Source organism: Lissotriton helveticus, chromosome 12 (genome assembly GCF_964261635.1).
Source record: "Lissotriton helveticus chromosome 12, aLisHel1.1, whole genome shotgun sequence".
In the NCBI taxonomy this organism is placed as follows: Eukaryota; Metazoa; Chordata; class Amphibia; order Caudata; family Salamandridae; genus Lissotriton; species Lissotriton helveticus.
In genome coordinates, this window is record NC_136073.1 from 788,950,351 (window position 1) to 788,963,114 (window position 12,764).

The window sequence follows — 12,764 nt, forward strand, 5'->3', positions numbered from 1 at the left end:
TGGTGATTTGAAATCTATGGGCCCGAAACCTATATGGTGAAATTGTTGGTCGGGTGACCCACGATCTCTATCACTACCTGATGAACAGGTAGATTGTAATCTATAGCAATCCCTTTGAGACCAACTCTGATCAGCTTTTGTAATTTTCAGTGACTTCTGCTTGGTAGAAATGTCTCTACACACATGTAACATTTACACAGGGAAATTAAAGAATCAGTCAGAAATCAGTCTTATGTTCAATACTAATTGATATAAGCAGAACATTCAACCCTTCTTTTATCAGGAGGTTGTGTAAATTCAATAGGTATTGTTTTGTAATCCTCTTTGGAATTCATAAAACATTAGAAAGGCGAACAGACACAGGTTAATTCTCTACAGAATTCTTATTTCATGTGCATGGACCAGAGTGTACACATAAAGTATTTTGTACATGGAAAATCAACACAACATGCCATTTCTTAGAAGTGTTGGATAGACAGGACAATTTAACTTCATACATGTTTATAAAAACCGATATGCACTTTTCTGTGCATAGAAAAGATCAACTGTAAAAGTTTATACTCACCATCCTTATTTACGAGGGGAGTGCTGAAACATATCACATCTCCTATTGCTACTGGTTCCAACAAGTCTGGTGTGATTGCATGCTCCACGGGCAGAGGGATATAATCAGCCAGACCTGGATGCTTCTGGTCCCAGATGCCCAGCAAGGTGACACCACGGTTCACAGCCTGGGCAGCATATGTGTAATTCCTTTTGCCTGGTCCAATCAGCAGAAGGTCATCCCTGAGAATAAGAGACACAAATTAATCACAGTTTGCAGCGTCATTACTTATGAAGTATGAAAGCAATTGAGTTGGCATTACATCTGGAAGAACATGTCAATGCTATTCAGTAATCTCATGTACGGTAGTGATACGAGTAGCATAGATATGCCAAAATCCTAATTCCAGTTAGATGGCAATGCTTTTAGGATTATATACCTTAACAAGAGACATGCAAACATGAGATAGTGAAAACGTCTATTGCAGAGATCGCTAAACAAAAGACCCATAACACCAATTTGAGAACCCACAATTAACAGTGGTGATCTGCTCATCCTGCCAGGCAGAAATGATTGTCCTATTGCAATTGTGAGGGTTGTATACAGAGAATGAATATAATCTTTGGAACTTTTCAATCTTAAAACTCTCTCTTTGCCCTAAGGATATCCTTTCGCTCTACCAAATGGTCAAAGTCCTTTCTTCAGAACAAATTTCTTCAGGTCCGCCAAGGGTATTCTTTGCCACAAACCCCATCTCTCACCAGTGCTATTTAGCATCAACATGCAGCCACTGGGTGAAGTCAGCAGAGCCTGTGGGTCAGGCTTCCACTTCTCTGATGATGACATTGAGCTGTATAATGGCCTCCTGGACAATGGTTCATCACAACAGAACACCCCTCAGCCTCCATTAACTTTTTCATTCATGAATGAATGGCAACAAGCTGTACTTGAAGGTGAATGAAAAAGAGTTTCTCACATTAAACTCCCAGAGGGGCCTAATCAACCTCAGCTCCTCGAGCATGATGAAGCACACAGTGTCATCAAAGATGTCATTTTAAATTTCTCCCTCACGTTATCAATGATGACATAAAACATGCCATGAATGACGTAATATGTGATATAAAAAGCGGTGTGTGGCGCGGTCTGAGTTATAGTTACTTCATTTAATTATAAGTAGTAAATTTCAGTTTTTTACAAAAAGTTTAAAATGTCACATTTTTACAGACATTTTCACCTAACTATAATGTCACTTAAATCTATGTTTTTTTCCAGTGGATTTCTAGGTTTAAAAAAAAAAAGAATTCTGTGAACTTCTAGGAGTTTTTAACTGTAAAGTAACAATATAAAGGATGTTGTTTTAAGTAAGGCAGACCAACTGGCTTTGTCAAAGGGTCCAAAGTATGAAATATAAAAGGCCGCCTATTGCCTTTATCAGGAAGTCAGCACATCCACATATAAAAAGCAACATATAACAAATTTGTCCAAGAAATCACCATTATAATTTATATCAATATCACCAAGTGTATTTCCATATACATACATGATAATGATTAATAATAATTACTGTTTCAAAAATATTTGATACGTTTTAAGGTTGAATTTTGTTTGTACTCTCTTCAGGCCACGAAATGCAACCGCAGGGCCAGCCATAAATGTCTCAGGGAGAAGGGCTGGATGCACAATTCCCCCTTTAAAAAAAAAAGAAAAGAAATCACAAATGGGGTCCCTGGGTCTATGAATTGGATTTGAGAGGAAAGCTGGATGCCCCTTCCTTATTTAAAAACAAATAATTACGAAGGCATCAGGGGATAGGATCAACGGGTCCGCTAAATGGCTCAGGGAGGGGGATGGCACCCCCACTACCTTTATTTTTTGGATGAGAAGACACCCTGTGCCCTAGCCCACACCAGACGGCTTCTGAATAAAAAGAGGGGGAAGGAGCTGTACCACTCAAAAAAATTAGTTTTTGCCAAAGGTGATATCCCTCTGCGGCCCCCACCACAAGGCCTAGACTGGGTCAATAGGCGGTCAGGGTATCCCACCCTGCTCCTATATGTTCTTTTAAATTGTTTTTCAGGACACAGGGGAGCAGTTCCTGAGTCCTTAACTCTGTGCCAAACATCTTTGTTGATGTGAGGCAGCCAATTAAATCTAATCTTTTGATCTCCTGGGCTCACAGTACTATTGAATCTCTGTACATGCACCTGTTTTTAACCATAATTTCTCAAAAAACATTGAACGAATTTACCACAAATCACACAATAGGAGCACACTTTCTGGGTAAAGGCCCAACTTTCTGCCAACTTTGGAGAAATTCCGCTCAGCAGTTTTTGATGTGTCACTCTTCAATTTCCCCCCAAACAATTGTAAGGGGAAAAGGGGTTTAGGAGCCCCTTCATTCGACCACACTTTGATGGATCATAGCAAGACTTTATACGAAGGAGCTGAGTTGATTGAAACTTTTTTTGTAGAAAGTTTTCTGAAGATTCGTCACACATCGCCAAAGTTATTAGCAAACCAAAAAAATAACATATGCGAGCACAGGCACACACTCAAACACACACACACACACACACATTATGAGAAAGAAATCAGAAAGTTGTGGGAAAGCACATCTCTTCAAAGTTATATTGATGCATTCATGTAGGCAGAGGACAATGGGACTTCAGGATTTCTACCATACCATCCAATGAAAACCCTGATCCTCTGATTTTAAAGGAAGGGGTAGAGCATACAACATCCTCATCAAAGCACATGCTACAAATATTAATAGAATATGCCTGGAGCAACAGGAAAAGCTGTTACAGGAAATCAGCGAACTGGAAGAAGTAATTTCCCAAAATATGGAGATAGAGAGAGTGAAGGAATTTTGAGAACAAATGAGACAACGATTGACAGCTTACGAAGAGGAAATAAAGCAGCGATAACAGAGAAAGTTTACAAGAGACAAACAAGACTATGATTCGGGAAGGATATTGATAATTGCCAAAAAAAAGGAATCACTCAGAAAGGTAATACAAAACAAGAAATCAGTCTGCACAGGAGTCAAGAGAAACCTCATATTTATAGATGGGACAGACACCACCAATATATCAGAGGGCAAAAAGACAGGCACACAAGGGCCATCCAATTGTTGGGAGAGTTTTACTTTATACCAGCAGAGACTCTTGAAACAGATGCAAAGAAAAACATTTAAAAAAATCAATGATTAGAAGCTAAAAGTCTAGGAGGAAAACTCTGCAAAGTAGTACCAAAGAACCAAGGCGCAACGGAAGGCACACCCCACAGGGAAACCAGAAGCAAACACTGGAGGAAGAAATAGAGAATGAATTAGACAATACGGTAATTAATCTTACTAACTGCACCGTTCCAGGAGCAGAGCAAACTATGGTTAAATTTGGACTTACCGTCTGCCCTATGTCTAAGATCAATGCTAAAGAACGATGATGGATTCAACCCAGATCTGTAACTGGGGGTGAGTGTCGGAAAAGTTTCAGCGCTCCGTCCATCATCTCCTTGTGTTTGCTTTGTTCATCCTAAGTTGGCAGGGTATTCCCAGACGTGGGTCCCTTGCTCACTTTGCCAATGGATTCAAGCTAGTCTGGCCGATGAGGGATGTTAGTCTGAAACCGGTCCCAGGATGCTTGTTTCCGGTCCAGGGAAGCCATGGCTTGGCAGTTCGGGTTGGCCTGTTCCCATGAGGCACAGGGTCAAGACTGATTTGCATATAGCTATGTCTGAACTGGGGTGGTGAAGTGAGCTAAAGAACAATGATGGATTCAAACCAGATCTGTGACTGGGGGTGAGTGTCTGAAAAGTTTCAGCGCTACGTCCATCATCTCCTTGTGTTTGCTTTGTTCTCCCTCTGTTGGCAGTGTATGCCCAGACGTGGGTCCCTTGCTCACTTTGCCACTGGATTCAAGCTAGCCTGGCTGATGAGGGCTGATAGTCCGGAATTGGTCCCAGGATGTTTGTTTCCGGTCCAGGGAAAACAGGGCTTGGCAGTTCGGGCTGGACTGTTCCCATGAGGCACAGGGTCAGACTGATTTGCATATAGCTATGTCTGAACTGGGGCGGCAAAGTGAGCTAAAGAACGATGATGGATTCAACCAAGATCTGTGACGTGGGGTGAGTGTCTGAAACGTTTCAGTGCTCCGTCCATCATCTCCTTGTGTTTGCTAAGATCAATTTTACCCAGAAAATATAGTAGATATATTCAAATTTGTGGGAAAGCTGAAACTTAAAAAAGGTGCATGTCTAGAGTAAGAGCAAGAAAGCAACAGATATTCTGACAGGGGATGACTTATAAAATATGATCATACAGGGTAGAAAATCAGAAGGGTGTGAGTGCACCTGAATACTTGCTGGATAACTGTATGATCTCTCTAGTGGGGGCCAAAGTTATTTTAGGCCAAAATCGAGATTTTTTTCACTTATACCACAGGACATTATAGAAACTGATAGACATGATAGTGGTGAGAAATGAATTAACCAAACTGAGATTCAAGTGTGAACAAAGGGGAAAACATTATTTGACAAATGAACAATGGATAGCCTTGAAGACCTTGAAAGAGGATGCCAAAACAGTGATCAGACCATCCAACAAACAGGGTAAAGTTGTGCTTCTTGTGCTTACGACAAGAGAATAATATGAACAGGAAGCCTTAAAACAACTTGCTGATAAGAGTTTATACGAACCTATACAAAAATCGGAGTACACTGTCACCATAAAAATAATGTGTACTCTGTTAATGGAATGGATGAAGGAATGTTGGACTATGAGGGGCTCACGTTTTTGAAGTGTCAGAATCCGCAAGTACCTACATTTCATCACATTCCAAAGGTTCATAAGTATGCCACGTGTCCTCCATGATACCCCATAGTTTCCTTCAAGGGAACGCTATTGGAAAATGCATCTGTCTACATACATGATTACTTATTTCCTTTTGTAAACGACTTGAGCCAAATAATATATAATATAAATAATAAATAAATGTATGAAATAAAATTCTTTTAAACTAGAAAATATTTTCAAACAAATAAATTAAGTAATACATAAATTATTTATTGTATTTCCTCCCCCTAAAACACCGCACCAAAAACAAAACACTTCAACATTTCTAATGAAACTATTTCCAAAATTATCATAATCAATTCTCAATTAAAAAATATTATTAATAAAAAATAATAAACATTAATTGATTACACACACTTTAACACTATGATATCCACAACACACACCTAAATTAAACTCTAAAATAATAAAACACAATTAAAACGTGTATATAAATTAAAAACTATTACTATTAACAACTAATAATAAAGTAATTCAAATGTATTTAGGACCAACCCTTTACCCCATGAAAAGTAAAAACAGACAAAAAATGTAACAATTACGCAAAATAAATTAATTAATTAAATACAAATTACTTCCCTCCCTTCACTCCTATAAATAACAAAACAAACACCTAAAATTAATTACACAATTACCATAATTAATTACCAATTAATTAATAAAAATGACTTAACATCCAATTAATAGTTCATCAATTAAAATAAAATTACTTCCCACCCTTAACACCTATAAACACCACAACCCACACCTAAAATTAATTACACAATTACCAAAATTAATCACCAATTAATTAATTGAAATTAATTTACAACCAATTATTAATTAATTGATAATACATTACTTTACATATTTAACATCACAACATCTCAAATAAACAAATATGAATAAATAATCAATACATTTAATATAATTAAATTACTTCCCACATATTCCCCTAAAAACCAAGAACCTGCAACGGAACTAAAAATGCAAAATTCAAATGAATTTTTTTAATAACTACTAAAAATGTACATATATTAAAAATACAAACAATTCTTATACAAAATAATACAGCACATCCATATGAAATAAATACTAAAATACATAACATTAATAAACAAACGATATATATATTTTTTTGATAATCAATTATATTAGGTTTTTCACAACAAAAGAAATTAATTGGTTGCAGTTCATGTAGGTCGGGAAAGAGAATAACATTATACACAATTGACATGAGGCAAGACTGTCCTTTAGGGTGTACATGGCAGATCATACACAAGGGAGGATTCCACATAGATAGGGATAAAGTAAAAAACACAATGAGTAGGGAGATACGCAGTTCCTCATGGGGGAAGCAGATTGAACCATTTACCCCACACTTTATCGAATAAACCTGGGCACCCTCGAGCTTCGAACATGGCTTCCTCTTGGATCCCGCACCAGTCCACTCCCTTCCTCCAACCCTTGCCTTAGCCTGCTACCAGTGCGCCGCTATGTCTCTCTTGGCTACTGCCACGGCTGTCCCCAGGAGGGGCTTGTCTGCCCTTGAACCATCTAAACCGTCAAACACCCCAAGTAACAAACGTATCGGGTCATGAGGGATCTCCCAGCCCAGTGCGGTCGTGAGTTCTCCCCCCCCCCCCCCCCCCCCAGAATGGCGCCAAGACCGGACAGCACCATACCATGTGGTAGAAGTCGGCGGGGGCAAATGTTCATCGTGTGCATGCCAGGGAGGGCTTCAGCCGGACCTGGAAGAGCCGTGTCGGGGTGAGATACGCCGTGTGTAAATAATAAAGCTGGACCAGGCGTAGCTTGGAGGATGTGGTCAGGGTTTTAGGCGCCATAAGGGCGTCCCTCCAATGCGCCTCCTCCAAGGGGCCCACCCACCGAGCCCTGAGTCGGTCCAGAGAAGCGGGCCATTATTCACTAGTGATCGGTAGATACAGGACACACCTCCCCTCCCCAGATTTCCCATCATCACCTGGGCTTCTAATGGGCTAAACTCTGGAAGAGAGATTGGGGGGGGGACCTGGGTATGTAGGGCATGTCTAAGTTGCAGGTATTTATAATGTTGGGAGTGTGCAAGAGCGTGGCGTTGCTGCAGATCCGCAAAGGAGCAGATGTGTTCCCCCACCCAAACATCACCGAGCACTGAAATTCCAACCAGATCCCACCGCCGGAACCCCTGCAAGGACAAGACCTCCTGCATCCAGGACCCGTGCCATAATGGCGTCTGCCGAATTAGTTTCCGATCCCACCGCACATGGCGGAGGGCCGTGCGCCAGGCCAGAAACACAGTTCTGGTGACCGGGGGCAGGGCATGTGGGATTGGAATGCCGTTCCCACATATTCCCCTAAAAACCAAGAACCTGCAACGGAACTAAAAATGCAAAATTCGGGCGTGGCTACGAGCCGACAGCGATGGCTGCGTAGTGAGAGAGCTCTCACACCGAGGCAGCTCCTTTGCCATTGATCCGACACAAAATCCGCCTCCAGTGTGCCACAGGCGAAAGATTCGGCGTGAGGCACTTTAGCGACGCCGGCCGGCGCTTCCCCGGTTAAAATTGGACTTCGATTACCGGTGTGACGGGAGTGCTTCGGTGACGGCCCTGCCGGGTGGGAGAGCCCCGGCCTGCCGTAGCGCTGCCCGCCGCCCGGAAGTGGCCGCGAGACGGGAGGCTATACCGGAAGGAGGTGCTGGAAGTGCCGATCCTTTACAGAAGTGTCTGCAGCTCCCACATCAGTGCTGTGACATCGCGATCGAGGGTTTCATGAAGGAGTAGCCCTCCAGCACGTTCGGACTGCCCTGGGGCGTGGAGGCTCCACATGCACGCTGTGACCGGCTCGGCGGCAGGTACGAGGCCAGGACGGGAGAGCGGGAGCGAAGTGCGCCATTGCCTGTGTGAGCGGTGGGGCTGATAATCGGCGATAACTGAGCGCTTGACCGCCCTTCCATAACAGACTGCCGGGCGGCGGACAGTGCGTCCTGTGAAGGAGGGTGCGATAACCTGGCAGTGCGGGGGAGAGTGAGGTGCCCCTGACCCCCAGGGCTGAGAGTGGTGGTAGTTCCTGGCGCTGAGCCAGATTCCCGGACTTTTGGGCGCGAAAGCTGCACCCCCCTGGCCCGCGACGCACGACTTGGTGAATCTTTGAGGCCTCCGCGCCTGCAGTTGCCTGGCTCTGATTCTGGCCACGAAAGGAAGGAGGCTGTGGGGACGTCAGCCGCCTGGAGCGACACAGGAGCCTGAGTTGCGAGGTCCTTCGGGGGCCCTCGCGCGCCGGAGGACTCTGACCGCTGCCCCCTGCCCAACAGCACTATCGCGCAGCATACCCGGAGGAGTGGGAGCGCTTTCACGTTCAGCGCCATTTTCAGTCACGAGGATCCTCTACAACGGCCCCCCTCGTGCTCACGACCTGTAGTCATGGCTAACAGGGGTCACAGGAGCGCAGCTGCACAGGCGAAGCTGGAAAAATATGCCTTTGAAAAAAGTGCCGCACCTCTCTCCGAGAGTCGTCCCTCGGGGGGCAAGAGTCCAGTGGGTGAGGGGACCAAGAAAGTGACTTTAGAGGACCTGATGAGGATGCTTACGAGCGTGCAGGCGACAGTGGGAGCAATCTCGACTGATGTTGGGCTGCTGAGGGCGGATTTCCACAAAATGACGGAGCGGGTGGCCCAGGTGGAGGTGGTCACTAAATCGCTGGTGGAGGACACCTCTGAACTACAGTTGGCCACTGAACGGTTGGAGGCGATTGCCAAAAAGCTACAAGACCGCCTGGACGATCAAGAAGGGAGGTCACGACGGAACAACGTCCGCATCCTGGGCATTCCGGAATCCGAAGGCAAACGCTCGATGGATTTATATGTGGAGGAGCTCATCACGACAAAGCTGCAGCCGAAGGGTCTCTCCCGATTCTTCTCAGTCGAAAGGGCGCATAGAGTCCCGGGGGGGACGCCGAAGCCTGGGGCGGCGCCGCGGCCGGTGCTGGCTAGACTCTTTAACTTCAGGGATCGGGATGCCATACTCCAGTCGGCCAGGAATTCCGCCCCAATCAAAGTGCTGAACTCCACTATAGCGTTCTTCCCTGATTACACGGCTGAGGTGGCCCGAAGACGTAAGACTTTTATCGACGTCAAGAAAAGCCTGCGGGACAAGGACATACCATACTCGATGTTATTTCCGGCACGACTGAGGGTCGTGGACAATCACAGGGCATGGTTCTTCGACACGCCAGAAGCGGCGAGGGAATGGCTGGACGGATGGAGGCGAGTGGAGGCACCCAGGCGAGATGGCAGATCTCAACGCGACAGAGGCCCCCCGCAACAATCGGGCCAGGAACCATCTCAGGGCCATAGCCAAGACCTGTTTGCAGAGCCGGGTCTGGAGGAGAGAGAGTATTCCGAGGAGTGAGGACCGACGATCGTTTGTCACGCATTGCCTGTGGACACTTGGGCCCTGTGCAGGGCCGGGAGGCTGAGGTAGCTCGGAGCTGCCGTCGGGTTGGAGAGCTTCACACCCCCGACAAGCAAGTACTATGGGTTGTGATGGGACAAAGCGCTCTGCTAAGTTGGGGGAGGCGGGCGGTTTCAGACCCGTACAGCAGGGAGGCAGGGAGGGGGGTGGGGGGGTTTGGATGGTTGTTTTAGCTCTAGGTTGTTTGTTTACCTGTTGTATTGTTTGGCACAGCACAAGCTACACGGCACCGAATGAGGGCGACTTGTTCATAGGTGACGTTGCTTCCTTAGATTCATTCCTCCTGGACTCATATCACACCTTGATCGATGGCGACGCTCTCACAGGCTACACCTGAGTTCCCCATGACACGCCCCTCCCGCTCTCTAACACTGACGGCACTCACATGGAATGTCCGAGGATTGGGTGACAGAGTAAAACGAGGCCTAGTGCTACAATATTTGAAACGCTGTAAACCGGCGATAGTTATGCTGCAGGAGACCCATTTAGTGGGCACGGCCTCTAGAGCGATGGACAGGTGGGGGTACAAATTCGTCGCTCATGCGGACTTTACGTCCGGTTCTAGGGGGACTGGAATCCTTATAAGAAAAAATTTCCCATTGATATGCACACAAACTAGGGTGGACACTCAGGGCCGCTTCGCAGCGGTAACAGTACAGTGGGAAGGCCAGCTCTTTAATTTCGTGTCTGTGTACATCCCGCCTAACCTACATACTGAGGCTCACACTGCACTGGCCTCCTTTCTCCTGGCATTACCGACGGCGACGCTGGTTTTAGGGGGAGATTTCAATGACGTGATGGACCATGCCCTTGATAGACACCCACAGGCTGCGACGGTACGGGGAGGCGGGCGACTCTCCGGTCTGGTAGACGCCTTAGGACTGACGGACTGCTGGCGATACAAACACCCCCACGACAGACACTACACATACTACTCAGCTACCCATAACTGCCTCTCGCGAATTGACCATGTGTTCATGTCCGGTGAAGGGCTTTGCGGAGTCGAAGAGGTGACCATCTGCCCCAGAGGTATCTCCGACCACTCCCCTCTCCTGCTCACATACACGAATCGCCGCGCGCACAGGTGCCGTACGTTTCCGATCCATGCGAGCTATCTGCACCATGCCCCTTTGAAAAAATCGCTCACCGCGACTGCCGAGCACTATTTTCAGGAGAATGTGGGTTCAGTGGCCTCCCAGAGTACTCTATGGGAAGCGTTTAAAACGGTGCTGCGGGGGCAGGCGATCACATCAGTAGCAACCCACAGGAGGACGCAACAGCAAGAACTCAGCGCACTGGAGGAGGCCCTTACAGAGGCCATCTCTAGACAGGAATCCAATCCGTCGCTGGGGGCCGCCCAGGCGGTTCGGCTGTGCCGCATAGAATGGATGGCGTACCAGAGGGAATCGGTTAGGACATCACTCCAGGCCACCCGCCATAGAGTGTATGAACTGGGCGATAAAGCAGGAAAGATGCTGGCCTGGCTCGATAAAAAGGAAAGGGCGGGCAGGGTTATTGCTCAACTGACGCTGCCTGACGGACGGGCGACCTCTGACCCCGAGGTCATTGTTGGCCTGCTGGCGGACCATTACGAAGCTATCTACGCCCCTCAGGCAGGGTTCTCGACGGAGGAGGCATATGACTACATCGCGGATCTGACGATCCCCTGTCTCTCGCCAGAGGCGGCACTCTTGTTAGAGGCCGAGGTTACCGTGCAGGAGGTACGGGACGCGACCGAGGCGTTGGCGTCTGGGAAGGCCCTGGGACCCAACGGCATCCCGGTGGAATTGTACAAACAAACGTCCCAGACGACAGCCCCCCATCTTCTTGCCATGCTCACGGACAGCCTAGAAATGGGCATGCTGCCGAGCGACCAGCGCCTGGCCGCCATCATCCCGATCCACAAACCTGGTAAAACGGCAGAGGAATGCACTTCCTACCGCCCCATCTCCCTGCTCAACGCGGAGCCGAAGATCCTAGCCAAGTTACTGGCGTTGCGGTTGACCCCCCATCTTGTCACTCTAATACACCCAGACCAATCCGGCTTCATGCAGACTCGCAATACCTCACATAATTTGCGGCGTTTGCAGGCGGTTTTGGCTCGCAGGGAAAGTATACGGGAACCTGCGGTACTGCTCTCACTGGACGCCACTATGGCGTTCGACACGGTGGAGTGGCCTTACCTCTTCGCAGTGCTCCGACGCATGGGCTTTGGGCCCCGCTTTTGTGCGTGGGTCCGACTGTTGTACACTGGCCCCCTGGCGCAGGTGGTGGCGAATGGCCATATCTCTAGGACCTTCCCGCTTGGCCGTGGAACGAGACAGGGTTGCCCATTGTCTCCTCTACTGTTCACATTAATCCTCGAGCCGTTGGCAATCTGGGTTAGATGGGAACCATCAATTAAGGGTATCCGGTGGTCGCCAACGTGGGAAGATCGGATATCGCTGTACGCCGATGATGTCCTGCTCTACCTCACGGCCCCACGGAAGTCGGTCCCGGAGCTGCTCAATGTCTGCGAGAAGTTCGGGAGGGTATCTGGCTATAGAATTAACTGGTCGAAGTCAGTTCTTTTCGTTCTTGTTGGCCACCCCCCCCCCCTTCCGAGGGGCTGTCCGTTGGCATACACTGCTGCCCCCTTTAAATATCTGGGGATTTACGTTACTCCTAGTCCGGACGTATTCCATGCTTTGAACCTGAGACCCCCACTGGAGAGGTTTGTTCGTGATGTCAAGGTATGGCGCTCCCTTCCACTCACTCTTCTGGGCAAAGCTGCCCTGTTTAAAATGATGGCTCTGCCTCGTTTTTTGTACCTCCTGGAGAATACGCCGTTTCCGGTGCCCCCGGCCTACTTTAAGGCCATCTCGGCGGCAATTTCTAATCTGCTCTGGGACGGGAAACCGGCCCGCATTGC

General features: G+C 47.2%; 1 protein-coding gene across 1 annotated transcript in view; it reads right to left on the reverse strand.

Annotated features, from left to right (window-relative positions):
* NUP210L (nucleoporin 210 like) overlaps window positions 1–12,764 on the reverse strand; it is a 444,253-nt gene that overhangs the window by 82,601 nt on the left and 348,888 nt on the right. The window contains exon 31 of the mRNA XM_078668895.1: window positions 566–786. Coding sequence (XP_078525021.1) covers window positions 566–786 — 221 coding nt within the window. The remainder of the gene's footprint in view (window positions 1–565; window positions 787–12,764) is intronic.